We start from the raw sequence: 19050 nt of genomic DNA, 5'->3' as shown, positions 1-19050 counted from the left end.
CCCAACTAACAACAAACATGATATGCTAGCTCCATTAAAGTCAATGGGAGCACTGACACAGACTTCAGTGGGACCAGGATCACACTGCACCCCAAGTTGACAAAAGTCTTTAACCATACAATTCAGGTAGTTTTCCACATAAACTCAAAACATGCAAAATGCATACACCATATAAGGCACCTCCTATGTTTCCCACAGAACTCCCTGCCCTGGCTTTTGGTCTCCTGTATGTCATTATCTCCTGTCTTTTAAGGAGCTTAGCCAAAATGGTCTCTACTGTACCTAATTAGCAAATTAGCTGGTAACACCGCCCTGTGCTGTCTCTGAACCTGCCCAGAAATTAATCCCCAGTGCCTCATGCTGTTTACTATTTTGCAAGGCCTGGCCAGAGACACTATTGGGGCAGGACTTCAGGATCCTTTCCAAGGGGCACCAATAGGCCTGTGTACACCATCACAAACCTCTTGACATGAAAATAATAGTTATTATGAAGAGAACCAGGCTGCAGTTACACAGATACTGGTAACCACAACTGCTTCCCTCCGCTCATCATGAGAGTTCAGGTGCAAAGATGAACTGTGTACAGCAGAAAGCCTTCAAGGGAAAAATAATTCTCTCGGCATGAGTGATACTCATTACTATAGATACAGTACCAGTTTCCCTAGACATGCAATTAGCAATGGCTTCTAAACACAAGTTCAGCTTTTAGTAACGAATATAATTACAGCATGGGATTTTTTTAAGCTTTCATTGTTGTTCAGTACCTTGCTTGACCCAATCTTTATAATGAAGTTTGTGCTTTAACATATAGCAGCATTTGTGATACCCAGAGACCAGCTCCTGCCAATTAATGGTCACAGTTGCTTCTTCACCTTCAGGGGAGCTAGCAGGTCGTTCAAACAAAGAGATCAGAGCAGTGGTAAAGGAAATGGCTTGAACCTGAGAAAGAAAGAAAGAACTTTTATTTAACAAAAAAAAAAGGGGGGTGATCTACAGACCCCATACCAAATGCAGGCAGGAAGAGATTAAGAACATTCTCTGCCTGCAGACAGCAAATGCAACCCCACACCTGCTCATCTAGGAGAAATGTCAATTACGGAGGAACAAGCCCCCACTGGATGTAGTTAATAAGGGCAAACCCAAGTATAAAGGCCAGGGGGGGAAGAGGGGGTGTAGATGGGACTACACAGGATAACAATTTTCTGCCAGCCAATTGGCTTAACAGACCCCTTCTCAGGTTTGACAATCCTGCAAGAAAAGGCCAACCGCCTGGTAATCAGAACCTGCCTCTGAAAGACTTAAAACCATTTGGAAGTACAAGGGAGGAAGATAGAAGTAGAAGCCCTGAGGATAAAGTGTTATTTGACTAGTTTATATTATGTTTACGGACTGTGCCTTTTTTTCCTCCAGTTGATGTGATTTAAGCCACTGTTGACTAAGTCAAGGGCTGACTGAGGCTGCTCAAACTGGGGTTTTGTACAAAGTGATATCCATCCCTGCTGATAGCAAGGTAGCTAAACTGAATACAGCACAAACTCTCTACCTTATTATAAATTCATAACTTTCAGATATTAGAGTTTCAGTATCATTGCTATGGTTATCTTCTTTAATAAGGCTTCAGGGATTTCCTTACGAGCAGAGATTAAAAGAGCTAAATCTGTATAGTTTGGCTATGTGACAAATAAGGGGGTGACAAATCTAAAAGTAATTGACAGGAGTAATCTGGAAACAGATTGTTTAGTGCAGTATAAGGTGTATGACTGAGTAATGGGATGCAACTGAAACAATTTATTCTGAATAGTAGGAGAAGCTCCTTAATAGTGAAACTGTGGCTTCAATCTTTCAAGCTAGGAGGTAGGAATCACATTGCTGGACAAAATTGTAGAAAATGCACTGTAAGGAATAATTCTACACTGGCAGGAGGTAGCCTAAATGCCCTGAGAGGTCTTTTTTATCTGTGACCACTATGATTTTGTAACATAGCTATAATCTGTATTCTGCCTTTTCATATGTAATACTATGCATAGTATCAGTGTGTGCTACTTGGATTTTTTTTTTAATACTGTCATTCACTTTAGTGTTTTATTCGAGAATGGGCCGGCTTTCTGATTTTATCAGTCACTACCTTGTTAGACTGCTGTTACTACTCAAACAAATCCAGGGTGAAAATGGCATAACTATCCGACAAAGTATAACGATGATACAATTATATGATTCAGCCACTAATGGCAATTATCTGCTGAGAAATAGGGAACTCTCTGTGCCAACCTTTTAGTCTTGTTTATACCATACTTGCCTGTCCAGAGACATCCCCCAATGTTAGAATAGCTTCATTTCCATCATGAGGGTTATACCAATAGTCCATACATATCACTGTTCCCTGGAGGCCATGCAGCCTGTACTGACAAGACAATCCTTGCTTGGAATTCAGATCATAGAAGCAGATTTCTTTGTTCGTAAAAGCAATAGCTATCTGGAGGAAGGAGATGGGGAGGGGTAGAACAAAATTGCTAGATTAAGCAGTTAAAATATCCTTTAACATAGAACATATATAATCTTTAATGAACTGGTCAAAATTATAGGAAGACAAATTTGCAACAAAGAGTCTCCAATTATTTTCTGGAATATTACAGCCTACATTTAAAACTCCTTTAGGTTCCCTTTCAGCATTCTAGCAATCAAACTGGCTGGCAGGAATGTTCATTCCAAAATTGAACTTTAAATTCAAAATTGTAAGTATTAAGATTATGCAAACATGATGCTAAGAGTTACTCTCATCCAGCCAGGGCAGGTAGCAAAAATGTACCATGATAGGGAAAATTCAAAAGTCTGGAAACTTCCTCTCAGTAAAACTCTGTGTTCAGGCTATTCCCAGCCAGTATAAGGTCCCTATATCCCTGTGCTAACCTGTGCTTAGACCAAGGCACAGAATCAGGGAGCCATAACTGGCTCCTTGAGAGAACATTATGTTGTACCAGTGGGAGCTGAATGTAGCAGGGGATCTGCCCCCATCAAGTGACCGATGTGTCCAATCAAAACAGCTTCAATTTTTTTAATATCAAATACTTGCAACAAACTGAGCAAATGAACTATGAACCAAGGTTTGTTTGCAAATATGATCTAATGTATCATTTTGACTAAAGATTAAAAGTGAGAAAGTTGCAATGTGTTCTGACAATTTAGGAACTGAACAAAAGGTTACAATTTCTCTGAAAAGTGTAAATTGTTCATCCAGCCCTAGTAAAGATACGGTAACTAGTTAAAACACATCTGAATGTACCGCATGCAAATCCAGTGACTGACTTTCAAACTCTTACAGATCCTACTGGTACCTGAGCATTGAAGCTGCTATCCTCTTAACACCTGACTTTACAAATGTTGCTAAGCTTTATTAGGGGATATCATTCTTAGACAAAGTAACCATATGGAGCTTCATTTAATGTAAAGTATGTGGCTAGTCCATTGTTAGTGTTCAGGGATATATGGCTTGTCTACACTTACAGCACTGCAGCAGTTCAGCTGCGCCACTCTAGCACTTAGCAAAGAAGCTATCTGTGCTGACAGGAGAGCTTCTCCTATTAGCATAGGTACTCCGCCTCCCCAAGAGGCAATTGCTATGTTAAGGGGAGAAGCCCTCCCATCAGCAAAGCTCTGTCTACACCAGGAGTTTGGCTAGTGTCACTGCTCAGGAGTGTGGATTTTCCATACCCCTGAATGATGTAGTTACACCAAAATAAGTTTGTAGTATAGACCAGGACTCAGTTATGGTGTCTCAGTTTTTGGGATAACATGGGTTGAAAGCAACAAGGAAGCACGTTCAACTCTCAGCAAGGTGTAGATATGGGGAGGGAATACTACTGTTTTTGAACAGTGCCCTTTCTAGCTGATCTAAGGCCCTATAAAGGGAGCCCTTTCAAACTCTCCTTGACCTAAGGATGGCAGTTTTGGTGTGGGCCATAAGAGTGAATGGGACTGGAATAAGATTTAAAAGAGGGGGTGTCTGACTCTCTGAAGGTCACAGAAGATACCCCAGGACCTAATGACATGAGTGGGAACTTCCTTATTTAACTGTGTAAGCTGGGTGGCAAGGGAGTTACCCAGAGTTACTGTCAAAGCTACTGGAAGGGGTGGATATTTTACTCCTTATCTACACATCTGTTTTGTTGGTATGTTTTCCCAAGCTTATGACTGTGTGCCTTTCCCTTAATAAAGATGTCCTTGTTTCTGCACAGTCTAAGTGTTTGAATGTGTGGAAGTTCTGCCTCTTAAAGGCACCCAGGGAGGTGCATTTAGTTTCCCCTGGTTTCTGGGTGCTGGTTTACTTATTTGCCAAGAGGGATTCTACAGACTTGAACCCAGCACTTTTGGCTGACATTCACCACCTGGCAAAAGTTCAATAGTCTTCATCGTTCCTCATGCTGTACCGGTCTGGCGAATAACCAGAGAACTTCAGCGGTTATCAATTTGATATTTTACAAGTACTAACAGACTTTTTAAAAAGGGGGGTTTATACCTTGTTTACATTTGCTAGCGAGACCAGTGTTGTCACCCAGAGATCTTTCAGTTTGACAGCTTCTGTAGTAATCTGCAGAGTTCTCTGTAGCTTTAAGTTTTCTCCCCAGACTCCCAGCAATCCATTTCTACTTACAGTCAGGTAACAGCTGGAGCCTTTCAAAAAAGTTACTTTTTGAATAATATCTTTGTGGATGGGTGAAAGAAGTCGGAGATTCTTCCACTGGGGAATGACTGATGATCTCGTTCGTTCATCCTTCTCATTAAGGTCTAAGAGCATGAAAGAGGTCACTTTGTCCCAGTCAATGATACCATCTCGGGTCAAATCTATCTTATCAAACATCTCACCAAATTCTTCTTTAGTACTTGGTCTGATCACTGCACACATCTGCTCTGTGAACTCTTCTCTAGTCATGACCACTCTTCCATTTAAACCTGGAGACTTCAAAAAGGACAGAGTGAGACAACAGTAGTTGCACTGGTGCCCCCTTGCTAACAAGCATAAACATGGATCTGCCACAGACCAAGTGGTACTCTTACTCGTGGTATCTAAAGGCACATTCAGTTTGTAATAATGAACTATTTTACAAAACCTAATCAAAGGAGTCTGTCCCTTCTCAAGAGGGTCATGTAGATATTTTAACAATGAAATATCTGTATAACACACCAGATTGACAGCCCTGGAGTCAAAGTTCTCTAGACAGCCAGGATAAAATTTTGCTTTGTGCAGAGGACCAAACAAAAGGCCACATGCACCACTTAACCCTTGTGGCTCTCTGCACAGGGATGAATATCACCTATCAGTCATCACCTCCCCCAAAAAAAAATTCTGCTGAGATTGATAACAAAGTTGCAATGGTGCATTTTATTTTAAACTGTGGACACCTGTGACCAAAACCTCTTCTCATACGGACTATTGAATAGCTGTCAGATGGTAGTGATTTTTAGTCACTGGGCTGGATTTGACCTGGTGAACTTGGCTGGAAGGCTCTGCATCTTATTACTAATCTCCTGAGCCATTCAGTCAACTCTGCAAATTTTTTCTGAGTCCATTCATTTGCTCATGCCATCAAATTAAGTGTACTTACATTTTTTTTTAAAAAGGCTCTGAACGCAATACCTCATGCAAGCTCACTATTGCAATTAGTTACTGAAAAAACTATCAGATGCTGACGCATCCTTTTTTATATTAAGTAAAAAAGATGAAAGAAATGGAAAAAAAAAGTAAATTCGTTACTTTGTGGAAAATCAGGTTTAATTATTTCTCCTATTTGCATCCCATTAGCATTTCTTTGTTACCTATCTTGTTTTTCCATGTCTCACATCAATGACACTCTATCCTAGAATGCAAATTATCTTGTATTGACACAGGAACTTTTATTTCACTTTTGTGTAGGAGAACAGGGATCTCCACTTTTGTGGCCTGATTTTCAAAAGTGCTGCACCGTGCCCACAGTGAGGGCAGTAGGAGTTCCGGATGACCAGCACCTTTGCAACGGTGATGTGGTGACAGGGCCAGCCCACAACATTTTGGCACCTGAGGCAGGGAGCTCAAATGATGCCCCCATGTCCCCTTGCTTGGGCCAAAACTTTGAGAAGTCTCAGTTCTGCCTTCTCCCTGTTCTACTCCTCTCTTGGTACTGCTCTGCTACCTACCCCAATAAAGGAGAACTAACAACTTAAAATGCCTTGTTCAAAAATTTTAAGTAACACTTAACTTTCAAACTCCTGAACAGCAAATGTAACTTTTCTTGTCTGCATAGTAAACACTGGCATTTTTATTGGTTTGAATAATCAAAGTGGTGCTTTCCATGCCTTCTTGGTTGCAAAGATTTGAACTGCTTCCTGCTGAAGGTCAACAGTCTGGACCAGCGCATGCTCTGCTGAGATGGTTGCAAGGCCGACCAGCCGCTCCTGTGTCATTGTGGAGCATAGATGTGTTTTTATTAACTTCAGCGTGGAGAAGTTGCGTTCTCCACTGGCAACTGTTACAGGAAGTGTTAGAAGTATGAGCAGAGCAACAAAAGCATTTGGAAAGACAGTGGTCATCTTATCTGTGCACATATATTCCAGAACAGCCTTTGGAGTTGATCCTGCTGAAATGTATCTTGAAAGGGCTTTCAGTTCATCGCCTAAATCACTCGCATCAATATCACGCATGTCATCATGTGTCAACACTGTCTCTAGTGCCCTTCATTGCTGGTGTAGGTCTTCTTCAGGTATAGTGAGGCATTTTGGAATATCATACAACATCCCAAATATACTGCTGTTCCTTGAGCTGCATGAAACATTCTTCAGCTGACTGTATTGCATAATCTAGCACCTGGTTAAAAAAATTCCACTTTGAATTGTTGTTTGGGGTCTCTTATGGGATTATCCCATGCCTCGTAATCAAAATGTCATCTTCTTCGGTGATTCTTGTATTTTTGAATGGGTGGGAAAATAGCTTCAGTGTGAAGTTCCTCTGCCAACTTCTGTGCACTCTTCAGAACGTTTTGAAATCCCTCATCTGACCGGTAAGACTATAGGTATGACTTTGCTTTGTCCATTTGTTCCATTGCTCCAGATATATGAAGGTCAACACCTTGGAGTCTCTTGCTTACAACATTTATTTCAAACAGTATGTCATGCCACAACACTAAGCCACACAGAAATTTGAAATTATGTATGTTTCTGGTGATTCCACTGTTCTCCTACAAACAGTTCCCGTCATACCATTATCCTCCATAATGGCAACTATGGCATCATCTATCTTCCCAGTTTGGTGTTTGATAGGCTTTATCGCCTCCACTCAACTTTCCCATCATGTGGAACTCAGTGGTTTCAGTGTCAGAGAGGATGTTCCCAGATGTTGCTTCAAAATTTCCATCGATGAGGTGATGCAGAGAAAAATACATAGATGCTTGGAATTACATTAAAAAATCCAGCAGCCTCACTAGAAGCTGATGCTGCATCACTGACCCCCAAGTTCAATGAATGAGAACTGCATGGGACAAAAAAAGCTCAAGGATTTAACTCTTGGATCCATGTCTGCACTCCTCTGTTCTTTCCTCTCATGTTGGCACCAATATCATAGCCCTGACCTCTCATGTCAGCTATCACAATTCCCATATCTTCCAGCTTTTTAAGAAGCACGTTTGTCATACCAGCTCCTATAGTATCATCAATGTCAATAAATTCTAGAAAATTCTAGAAAATGCTCTCTGACAGTCACCATTGCAGGAACATTTTCACTAGGTTCTGTGAAAAACGCACCATTAAAGTAATTTGTTCCGTATGGCTGATGTCAGGTTTGCAGTCCAGAATAACAGAGAAATATCTTGCTGACTTCAGATCTGCCGCAATCTTCTGTTTGACTTTTGTTGCCAGTAACTGTATGATCTCATTTTGAATGGTTTTTCCAAGGTAGTGGTGTGTGTACATTTCTTGGGTGGTGACTCTTCTTAGATGCTCCTGGAGTACAGCATCAAACTCAGCCATCAGCTCCATAATTTTAAGGAAGTTTCCATTGTTTGACACATACAGCTGATCTGAAGTGCCATGCAGTGCTAGGTTTTGGGTAGCAAGCATTCTCACAGTGGCAACGAGCCTTTTCAGAACATTTTGCCAGTAAAAAGACTCTGATGCAATCTTCTCTTGATGCTGATCATCTATGATGGCCTTTAACCTTAGTCTCATCTCAAACTCTTTCCACCTATGGAATGCTCTCTGGTGATATCCTGGCTTCTCATGGCATGCCAGATTTCTAGCCAGATTTTTCCAGTCCTTTGTTCCTGTAGAACCCAATGTGGCTGGAACATTAGACTGGAAGAGTTTGCAACAAAAACAGTATGCAGCATTTTGGGTTTTGAGTACATAAGCCATGGCCTCTCCACTTTGTCACCACTGGGGATTTCACGCCAGTAATGTGTTGGATGGAAACTTCTATTTTCATTTTCTTTGGAGAACATGAAGTTTTTCACTTGCTGTGGCCCATGCAGTACAAGGAAGTCCCTCAGGCTACTGCTCAAGTGGGTCCACAGTCCTGGATCATCTAGACTTAAGGAACTAAACTCAGCAGCAGCTGTTTCTTGCACCTCCACCACACTCTTCTCTGATCTACACTTTTCTTCAGGAATGTGCATGGTTGCATCCATCTGAGATGGACATATGGATGCTGCAGTAGCTGCCAGGTCACCTGCACTCTGACTAACTGGAAGATCAGGCATCTCCTCACCACTCACATCCTCACTGGGGCCAGAAGGCTCGCCGTGTACATTTGTGTCTATGTATCTCAGGAGAGCTCCTTCCTGCTTAGATAGAAAAGCTTCCTTTGCTTTCTTTCTTTTTCTGAATGCTGCCCCAGAGGGGCGTTTTCTTCTTTTACTCATGACTGCTGTTCTGTGCCAGCTACAGTGGCTCTCAACACTCAACTGAAGGGGACAAATAAGCAGGCTGGTAGCAGGGCCTTAGTGAGGGAAGATATCAGCATCTTAAGGGCCTAACTGGCTCCTACTACTTCAGTTGACTGCCTGTTCTCCTCAAGTGGGTTCAGGGAAGCAGCAAGAAACAGGCAGCTCCCTGCGAAGCTGGTGTTAATCAGTCTAGGCTCCTGGGGGTGCTAGAGAGATACATAAGAGGCTCCTCGTCCTCTCTCTCCCTGCAGCTCCTGCTGCTTTCTGTTATTCCCGCTTACCTTTTCTCCTGCCTGCCTATTATGTCTCTTGTGCCCTCCTTCCTCCAGCACAGCACTCCACCATCTCTGTGCATCTCAAGCTGAGTATACAGATGCACCAGCAGCAGACACAATTTTCTACATTCTGGGTCCTAGTGGTAACCCCCCACAGTCTGGCACCTGAGGCGGCCACCTCAGTTCGCCTTATGGTAAGGCCAGCCCTGTGTGGTGAACAGTTGTCCATCAGAAACAGGGCTGAGTCCCCCCTCACGCACACACACACCTTGAGAATCTCATTGGAATACCTAACATCCCTCAGATGGTTACACTCTCAACCTGGGGAGGATTGATAGCAGCAGCTTAGAAATGAAAAGTTCTATACCCATTCCCAATCTTGCATTTCCCAGCATCATATATTTACATCTTAATGTAATATTAATTCAGGAGCTAATTTAACATTTTCCCACTGTGATGTGTTCAGCATCAAGACATTGCCATGTAAATGAGACAGCCATCTCCAGGGATATGTTTTGTATTTACCCAATTTGATCTCAATTCACTGAGATGTTAAAATGTGACATGAGAAGGAGTTTGCTCCTTTTTTAGCCTAGGACTCTCAGAATATCAGCCATCCCTGCAGAGAATCACACGGCTTAGAAATTTAAAGGTGCAGTACAGAGAGAGAGCTACGCACGCTTTATTTAAAGAGCATTGAATATAAAGATTTTTTTGAAAAAAAAAGGTTCACTGGAGTCTTTTATTTCAAGATTTTTCATTTTTAATAGGCACAGCTCTTAGGCCCTGGTCCTGCAAACTCATAGGCACATGCTCAATTTCAAGCAAATGAATAGTTACATGAGCTTAAGTGTTTCCAGAATCAGAGCCTTAATCAGGATAAATTGTCTACTGAAGTGCCCCAGTGAGAAGGATTCTTCTGTACTCCCTCTATTGATATACCTTCCTTTTATTTTCCCCCATCTTTTGATTCTGTGCTTCTCTGGTCAATTTGATTCAACTACTAAATATATTTTTAATGAAAATGTACAGCAGAATCACTGCAAGCTACTGTGAACAGCCTCTCAAGTAGATTGATATGTTGCTCCAGAACAGATGCACCAGTCTATCTTACTCCTCCACTATTTTCACCATCCACTGAACATGGTATGTTAATGAAAGATTGTAAGGAGGCAGACAGCATGTAACTAGACTGCAGGTTAATGGAAGGTTGGAGGGGTTTGTTTTTTTCCATCCCACATCAGTGGTTTCACTTGTTTATTAAAATTTCAATTATATTATTTTCTGGATGGTTTTCTGCCTAAGAGTCTGGGATAACATAGTCTTTGAAGCATGGGCGGCGTGTGAACCGCCAGCTGGGGGAGGCTAGCCCTCAGCCCCGCCCCTTACACCAGAAGCCCCGCCAGAGCCAAGCCTGAGCTTCCATCGATTGGGCTTTCAAGATGGCAAGAGGTGGGACACCGCCTTCTCAAAGCACATACAAATGCAGAAAGTGATCCAGGATGAAATTCTCTGGGCTGAAACCAGTAGGCCTTTCATCCTGTCTGCTACTCCCCCAAAGAGCTGCATGGATTTACAGACTAGCTTGGTTCTCTCAGTGTGGAAGACCAGGGCGGGTCCAGCATGTGGAGACTCTGCTCCTCTGCATGCTTGTGCAGTTTTGGGAAGAAAATGGGTAGGAAAATAGCCTGATTACTATGATACTACTAGACCACCTTTAAGTGGAACATGGGGGGGGGGACGAAAGGGGCAGTTGAACCTTGTCCTTAAAGAACACTGTATATGGGAGGATCTGACAGAAGGGCTCTGATTTCTGAGACCCTCCTGGCTGAAGTATTCGCTACTAGGCAGCCAACCTTCCAGGAGAGAGACAACAGAGGGCACAATGCCACTGGCTTAAAGGGAGGGCCCATGAGTCTTGAGAGGACCAGGTTTAGGTCCCAAGGTGGGATAGGTTTGTGAATTTGAGGGTAAAGTCTCTCTAATCCCTTGAGAAAGGGAATGGACTTTTCATGTGAGAAGACCGACCTACCATCCATTGGAGGGTGGAAGGCTGAGATTGCTGCCAGATGCACCTTGATCGATGAAATGGCTAGGCCCTGTTGTTTCAGATGGAGCAGGTATTCCAACACCAACTGGAGGGGTGACCAAGTTTGTGAGAGGCCACACAGAAAAACGCTCCCATTTGGCTAGGTAAGTCACTCTAGTGGACCGTTTCCTACTACCTAGCAAGGCCTGGCAGATTTGTTCTGAACATGTCTGCTCCACCAGGTTCAACCATGGAGCTTCCATATGGTCAGGGGGACGGCCCTGAGGTTCGGGTGGAGCAAGCAGCCATGATCTTGCGAAGTCAGGTCCAGGAGGGGTGGGAGCAGCAGCGGGGTTGCTACTGGAAGATCCAGCAGCATGCCGAACCATCGTTGTCACAGCTATGCGAGGGCTATAAGAATAACCTTTGCTTTGTCCTGCTTGACTTTCAGAAGGACCTTGTGCACCAGAGGAATGGGCAGAAATACATAGAACAGGAGCTATGTCCATGGTAGTAAGAAGGCATCTGAGAGAGAGCCTGCTGTGACTGCGTAGAAAGCAAAACTGCTGACATTTCTTGTTCCGCTTGGTTGCGAACAGGTCTACAAGGGGAAACCCCACCTCTGGAAGATGATCTGGTCACTTCTGAATGAAGGGACCACTTGTGGTGAGAAGAGAAAGACCTGATGAGGTGATCTGCCAGAGCGTTCTGGGCTCCCAGGAAGTGGGAAGCTTCAAGGTGGATGGAGTGTTTCACACAGAAGTCTAACAAGCAAATGGCCTCCCTGTCCATGGAGTGGAATGGACATAAGCAAGCACCTGAAGAAGAATGTAATTGCAGGAAAAGACCATTTTCCTTAACTTGACTTAACAGAAGTTTCCGGAGCACAGGCCCTGGTTCTCATGGAGAACTTCAATCATCCTGACATCCGCTGGGAGAGCAATACAGCACTGTACGACAATCCAGGAAGTTTTTGGAGAGTGCTGGGGACAACTTCCTAGTGCAAGTGCTGGAGGAACCAGCTATCGGCCATGCTCCACTTGATCTGCTGCTCACAAACAGGGAAGAATTGGTACGGGAAGTAGAAGTGGGTGGCAATCTGGGCAGCAGTGACCATGAGATGGTTGAGTTCAGGATCCTGACAAAAGGAAGAAAGGAGAGCAGCAGAATACAGACCCTGGACTTCAGAAAAGAGACTTTGACTCCCTCAGGGAACTGATAGGCAGGATCCCCTGCGAGGCTAATATGAGGGGGAAAGGAATCCAGGAGAGCTCGCTGTATTTTAAAGAAGCTTTATTGAGGGTGCAGGAACAAACCATCCTGATGTGCAGAAAGAATAGCAAATAAGGCAGGCAACCAGAGACCACAGAAATCTTTGGTGAGCTTAAACAAAAAAAAAAAGAAGCTTACAAGAAGTGGAAACTTGGACAGATGACATGGGAGGAGTATAAAAATATTGCTCGAGCATGCAGGGGTGTAATCAGGAAGGCCAAAGCACAATTTGAGTTGCAGCTAGCAAGGGATATGAAGGGTAACAAGAAGGGTTTCTACAGGTATGTTAGCAACACAAAGGTGGTCAGGGGAAGTGTGGGACCCTTACTGAATGGGGGATGCAACCTAGTGACAGATGATGTGGAAAAAGCTGAAGTACTCAATGCTTTTTTTGCCTCGGTCTTCACAGACCAGGTCAGTTCCCAGGCTGCTGCACTGGGCATCACAGTATGGGGAGGAGGTGAGCAGCCCTCTGTGGTGAAAGAACAGATTAAGGACTATTTAGAAAAGCTGGACATGCACAAGTCCATGGGGCCAGATGCAATGCGTCCAAGGGTGCTGAGGGAGTTGGCTGATGTGATTGTAGAACCATTGGCTATTATCTTTGAAAACTTGTGGTGATGGAGGGAGGTCCCAGACGTTTGGAAAAAGGCAAATATAGGGCCCATCTTTAAAAAAGGGAAGAAGGAGAATCTGGGGAACTATAGGTGAATAGTTTTATCTATCTGTGCAATTGGTTGACATTGGAAGGTTCTATAGCCGAAGAAGTCACACACCAGATAGGTTTTGCATCGATGGCATTTCAGCATCTTCAGGGCCTCTGTCTAGGTGGCAGGATGCTGTGTGACAACTAAGATAAGAATGATAAATGCAGTAGTGATGATATCTCTGTTATTTGGAGCAGAAACATGGCCATTAACATCTGAGGAGAGGAAACTAAACAGGTTTTTTAAAGTTTTTTTAAAATAGGTGTCAAAAGTTACAGTGTATTTTTAACAGCAGTTGGTTTGATTTTGTCACAAATAAGGAGATATTTGGATGATCCCAGCAAGTTGCAGTCTTGCAGCAGTTGAGAACAAGATGACTGCAAATGGTGGGGTGATCTCCAACATGCTCAAGGTACGCTTTTAAAGGTTTAGAGAGCTTAGGCTGAAGGAATGAGAATGAGAGAATGAGGCTGACTACAAATGAGATTGGAAGATGCAATTCTGAGGGATTTAAGAAGCCTAAACCCTCTGTCAGTTCAGAGCAACTGCATCTGTATCTCACCTCAGTGATCGAGCAAGGGTACCCACTCTCAGGCTTCCAGCACTCCAGCCATTGCCTTTCTTGGGTGAAGATCCACATCTCTCTCCTTTCTGATCAGGGCATTCCGAGGCTGCACAATTCCCTGTCTTCCATGTATTAATCCCAGCAGAGACAGGCTGCCCAAGCATGCCTGCTTGCTTTCTCTTCAGAGATGGTTAACAGTGTGACTGTCCACAGTTATGGTCACCCCACAGCTCTTTCTATGCAAGCCTATTTTACTCTTAAGGTAAAAGCACTACATGGAAAACATTAAAAACAATAGAAGAACCTACACAAGCTTGCCAGACATCACCCAACTGTTACATGTGCTCTGGCAGGAGCTGTCCATTAACATCCCACCCTAGGGCTTTCCTTTGCAGTCACAAGTCCAACACAGCTTCAGTTCAGAACAAGCATACTCATTAAATGCTTAGTCCACCCTTGATACAGTTCAGGGGTCTTTGATTTGGAGTTGCCAGGAAGAGGTAATTAGTAGACAATGGGTTTTCCTCTCCAGAGAATAGCTTCAAAAGGGTGAGTCGAAGTGGGCCATTTGCATGTCTCTTACCCCTGGTACCTCCGAGGAAATCCACCTCCTGGGTATTGTTCCAAAAAGCCCATTGAAGTTCCACAGATTGTATTAGTCTGTCTCCTAGAGAAGGTGTATTCACGCACTACCACATACCCAATTGCATTTTTAATACAGTGGACCCTAAAGATATTAAAATAAATTCAGTAAGGTTTAACTTAACTCCGTAAAGTTCAGTCAGGCTATTTCAGGAAAGTGTCAGTCTGTCACACCCTCCCATGCTGACTCTTGCCAAAGGAAGAAGACTTGCAAGGGACTGTTCGAGATGAAAGTCCATTCTTCAGGCCACCATGGCTACATCATAGACCTGTGAATTTGCTGCTGCCAGCTGTGTGGGGATTCCCCTGGTGCAAGCACTGTGGAAGCCATTTATAAGGCTGCCTCTCGAGGACCCCTTCAGAAACCAGGCTGAGAGCTAGACAGGCATGCCAGGGGTGGGGATGGGGATGGGGATGGGAGGGTTGTGTCCAGGTAAGGCTGCAGCACACAGCACTGAGGACATTACAGGTAGCTTTGCAGTTCATAGAGCACACTGCTGTAACTTAGTCCGCTAGGGCAGAAATATACCAGCAGCCCCAGAGCACACCCAGATCAGGAAGATTTAAAGCCACCTTAGCCTCCTCCTTCCCCTTGACTACAAGTTCTGTGCTGCCCCCTCCCCATCCCCTTACCGGCACAACACAGAATCTCACCCATCAGATGTAAAATTTTTGCAGATTTGGCCTATATCCTCTTCTCATTAGTTGCTTCACTGACTTCTTCTGACAGCATAGTCCATACAGGAGCCTGTTTCAGATCTCCAGATGAAACAAGTTCTTTGTCATACTGCTAACTGCTATATAGATACGTGGCACCACACAGTTTTTGAATGTTTCCCGTGCTGCAAATTATTTACCTTTGTGGAAGTTACCAATGATATTGATCATGTTAAAGACTTTTGTTCAGCGCTGTCAATTTAAAAGTGTAGCAGGCTCATTGGCCCTCAAAGTCTTATCTTTATGGCACCTATAAAATCCTGCCTGTGTGCATTTCCTGGGAAAGGAAGTTTTATTAATATATTTTATTGTGGCAGTGCCTACAAACCCTGACTGACATCAGAGCCACATCGTGCTGGGCATTGTACAAAATACACAGTAGGAGGCAGCCCTTGCACCAAAGAACTTTCAGCAGTGGTTCCCAAACTGTGGGTTGCAACTCCAAATGGGCTCACGCCATCAGCAGATGGCGTCGTGGCAATCTCTAGTGTGTGGAGGATGCCATTTTGCTCCTCATAGCGTGACCTCACATGTATGATGCATGTGAGGTCACACTGTGGAGCATGCCATTTTGCTATTCAAAATGGCACCCTCCGCTCTGTCTGGGATCTCAGGAGGAAATAATGCATTAAAATAGGGTCATGGCAGCAAAAAGCTTGGGAACCATGGCCTGACAGTCTAAAGAGAGGGAGGAAGGAAGCATTGTTCGCTCCTATTGCATGGATGGGGAACTGAGGCACACAGAGATTGTTATTTATTCAATGTTATGCAGGACTTTTATGGCAGAAAACCCAGATTTTATGAGTCCCAGCTCAGTGCCTTAACCACAAGGCTATCTATTCTTCCTCTCTGCAAGTGTTTCAGCACCTATTGATATTAATGTTCAGAATGTGGCTAATGTGCTGGGAAACCTTAGGAACTACCGGGGACAGTCATTCTCCGGTACAAATAGGTCTTTTTTTTTTTAAATAATAATCTGGGAGGGATCATTGGCACGAACTTTATGGTGCACATATCTAGAAGTATTGCAGTGCAGAGCATACATGCGCATTTAATAAAAAAGCATATGACCCGTGTTCTTAAAGATCTGTATTAAATGCATGTTCTCTCCTAAGTATCCATCCCAGCAATTACATTTTAATGTTAACATCAGTTATAAATTCTAACAGCCCACTGCGTCAACAAAAATTATACTTGGCAATCTACTACTGTCATTTCCAATTGTCTCACACATGATGGTATCTGATTTGACTTCACTGAACTACTTTAAAATAGGAAATAAATCCTGTGATACGACACTGATTTGCTGACACTGTCAAGAACAGAGCTTTAATTTTTCTCACAAGAAAGGGAGTGTGGGGGGGGGAGAAATGAACCACTTGTGCTAGGCATTCAGCAGGTGATCTTAGTGTTTTTATATCCAAGTATTTGCGGTCTGGCATTTTTTAAAAAATGCCGTGACAACAATGTTCCCTCTAATTATTGACAGGCCAGGTGTGCAAAAAATTTCTGCTGTGCAAATTGTGCTTCTGTGCAAATTTTTGTGCGCGCGGTGTTTCGCCATGTGTGCGGGGGTATAGGATCTGTGTGTGCGGGCACACGCGCACAGCTTAGAGGGAACAGTGCACGACAATGCCCATCTTGATCTGAGTATTGCATATTGACACATGTAGGGTGGGATTTTCAAAAAGTGCCTAACTCTAGTGCTACTGAAATCAATGATCTAATTGCCTTGAACAGGAGCAGAGTTAGACCAACACTGGGATTTTATTCAGGGCTCTGTGATTGACTGCAATAGGACTATTCATTTAGGGACTGATCCTACTTCCAATAAAATCAACAGCAAAATTCCCACTGACTTCAGTAGTAAAGGATCTGGGGCAAATGGAGCTGGTCCACATTTTTTTCCAATATTGCAAAATTACCTTTTTATTTTTCAAAAATGAAAAAGTTTGCAAAAAATTGTCAACTCTTCCAAAATATTTTGGTTTGCTCAATCTTTTTAATGCACATTTTTACTGAAAACATTATCAGAACCATTATTGCAATGGTTGACATTTTTCATTTATCAAAACCATTTAGTTAATAATTTCCATAATGGTTTTAATTAAACAATGATTAAAATGTTTCACAAAACATCCAGAAAAAACAAAATCTGGGTCCTGTTTGATCCCTGGAAAGCATAAACAACTTTGAAATTTAGAATATTTTTTCCCAAAAATAGGGGGGTAGGGAGGGGGCATGTTTAGCAGTTCTACTAGTTGAGTGAGGTATTACTCAGTGTGAGCAAGGGTATTAGAATATTACTCTAAGACATGAACATGGGAGAAATGTACCCAAGTGGTCTAGGTATGGAACTTTGAGTCTGGAAACCTGTGTTCTTAAGCTAACATGGCCAATCAAACTGGGTGCTCTTTTACTAAGAGGAAGCACTGATGCTCAGTTTTACAGTATTTGTAAGGTAAATTTTTTAAATATTTTGGTTAATTATAGCATTTAAAACAACGTTCCAACTTTCTCATTTCCTGGGCCCATTAATGGTAAAGTTTTTTTGGGGGGTGGTGGTCCTACTTTACAACATTAAATGGGTTAACTTATATGATTAAACTGGCAGCCCGAACCGAATGGGGATATGAAAGACAGTGAAAGGTTTCTAGGCATGTCATCTATGACAGATGTAAATAGCGTGGGGTTTCCAAACTCCATTCTAACAGCTCAAGATACATATATAACAAAAGTCATTGTCCTTTTGCTACTATTACTGTTGCATTCAATAAAAGACATTGGGTTTCCCCTACTGAGAAATTCTGAGACTTGTACAGACTTTTGCTGTGGGCAAAGGAGTCACTTCAACAATGTGGCAATATTTTTACAATTGATACCAAAAATCATTTTAAGTTCCATCTGCATTAAACTATAACGCCAAGCCCATCAAAAGGGCACTTAGCAAGTAGAGGTCTTCCCATCCACATTCCAGGTAGTACCATCAGAGTCTACTGGTTTTATATATATATAAATATTTTATATATATATATAAATATATATATTTAAAACAAACACACACACACACACACGAGTTAGAAGAACATTATTAAGGTTGCAAAGTCAAGCATTCAAAAATTATGAAAAGTCAGAGTTAAGGTTGCCTGTACATGGGAAATTTCAGCTGCAGCTGTCAAAGTTTGGCAAAGTTATGAGCAACTGAAAACAGGGTCTTATAATGGAAAGTGTCGTGCAGTCTTAACTATTGGCGAATCTACTAGCACCACCTACGTGTGCACATACTGGAATATGAATCAGAAACCTGGGGTCTCATCCTGTTTCCACTGAAGTCAGTGGCAATATTCCAATTAGTTTTAGTGGAGACTAAAGTGGGGAAAGGGGGCTACAGCCCGAGCCCTGCTGCCCTGGGTCAGGGGAGAAAGCGCTGCAGCCCAAGCCCCGCAGCCCTGGGTGGGGGTGGAGCTTGGGCTTCAGCTTCAGCCCTGGGTCTAATGGGGTTGCGACTCACTTTGGGGTCCCGACCCACAGTTTGAGAACTGCTGACCTAGAGAGTCAAAGAAGAGACTATTTGGGGGGATTCAGATGGGAGGAGAATATAAATGTAAAGGCTAATGTGTTTATATTCATTTTTATGTAATTGTTTCCTGCAAGTTATTTTGATGAATATGTGTACTAATAATTTAGTGAATGGATTTGAGAGTATAATTTATCAAAGCAAAATTTAATTTGGTTGAAATTTGCTTCCATATCACTCACAAGGCTCTCTGAAAGTTCTAAAGCATGTTTTTAGATGGATATAAAATTACACAGTTAGACTTACTAAAGGCAACTCAGCAAATTGCAACCCTCTACAAATTGCATTCCAGAAATGTGATTCAAAATGACAGATAGTTTGGAGGTAAATAGAAACAATGGTTGGTTGCAGCTGGACCAC

The 19050-nt window shown here is 42.8% G+C and overlaps 1 protein-coding gene across 5 annotated transcripts in view; it reads right to left on the bottom strand.

Moving 5' to 3' along the window:
* WDR49 (WD repeat domain 49) overlaps nucleotides 1-19050 on the bottom strand; it is a 72173-nt gene that overhangs the window by 47333 nt on the left and 5790 nt on the right. For all 5 annotated transcript variants that reach the window (XM_043522815.1, XM_043522818.1, XM_043522817.1 and 2 more), the window contains 3 exons: nucleotides 4514-4954; nucleotides 2297-2473; nucleotides 765-939 (listed from right to left, as the gene is read on the bottom strand). In XM_043522815.1, coding sequence (XP_043378750.1) covers nucleotides 765-939; nucleotides 2297-2473; nucleotides 4514-4954 — 793 coding nt within the window. The remainder of the gene's footprint in view (nucleotides 1-764; nucleotides 940-2296; nucleotides 2474-4513; nucleotides 4955-19050) is intronic.

This window comes from Chelonia mydas, chromosome 9 (genome assembly GCF_015237465.2).
Source record: "Chelonia mydas isolate rCheMyd1 chromosome 9, rCheMyd1.pri.v2, whole genome shotgun sequence".
Taxonomy (NCBI): Eukaryota; Metazoa; Chordata; order Testudines; family Cheloniidae; genus Chelonia; species Chelonia mydas.
Note: the sequence above shows the minus strand (reverse complement) of the source record. Positions and strands in the feature narration are given on the sequence as shown.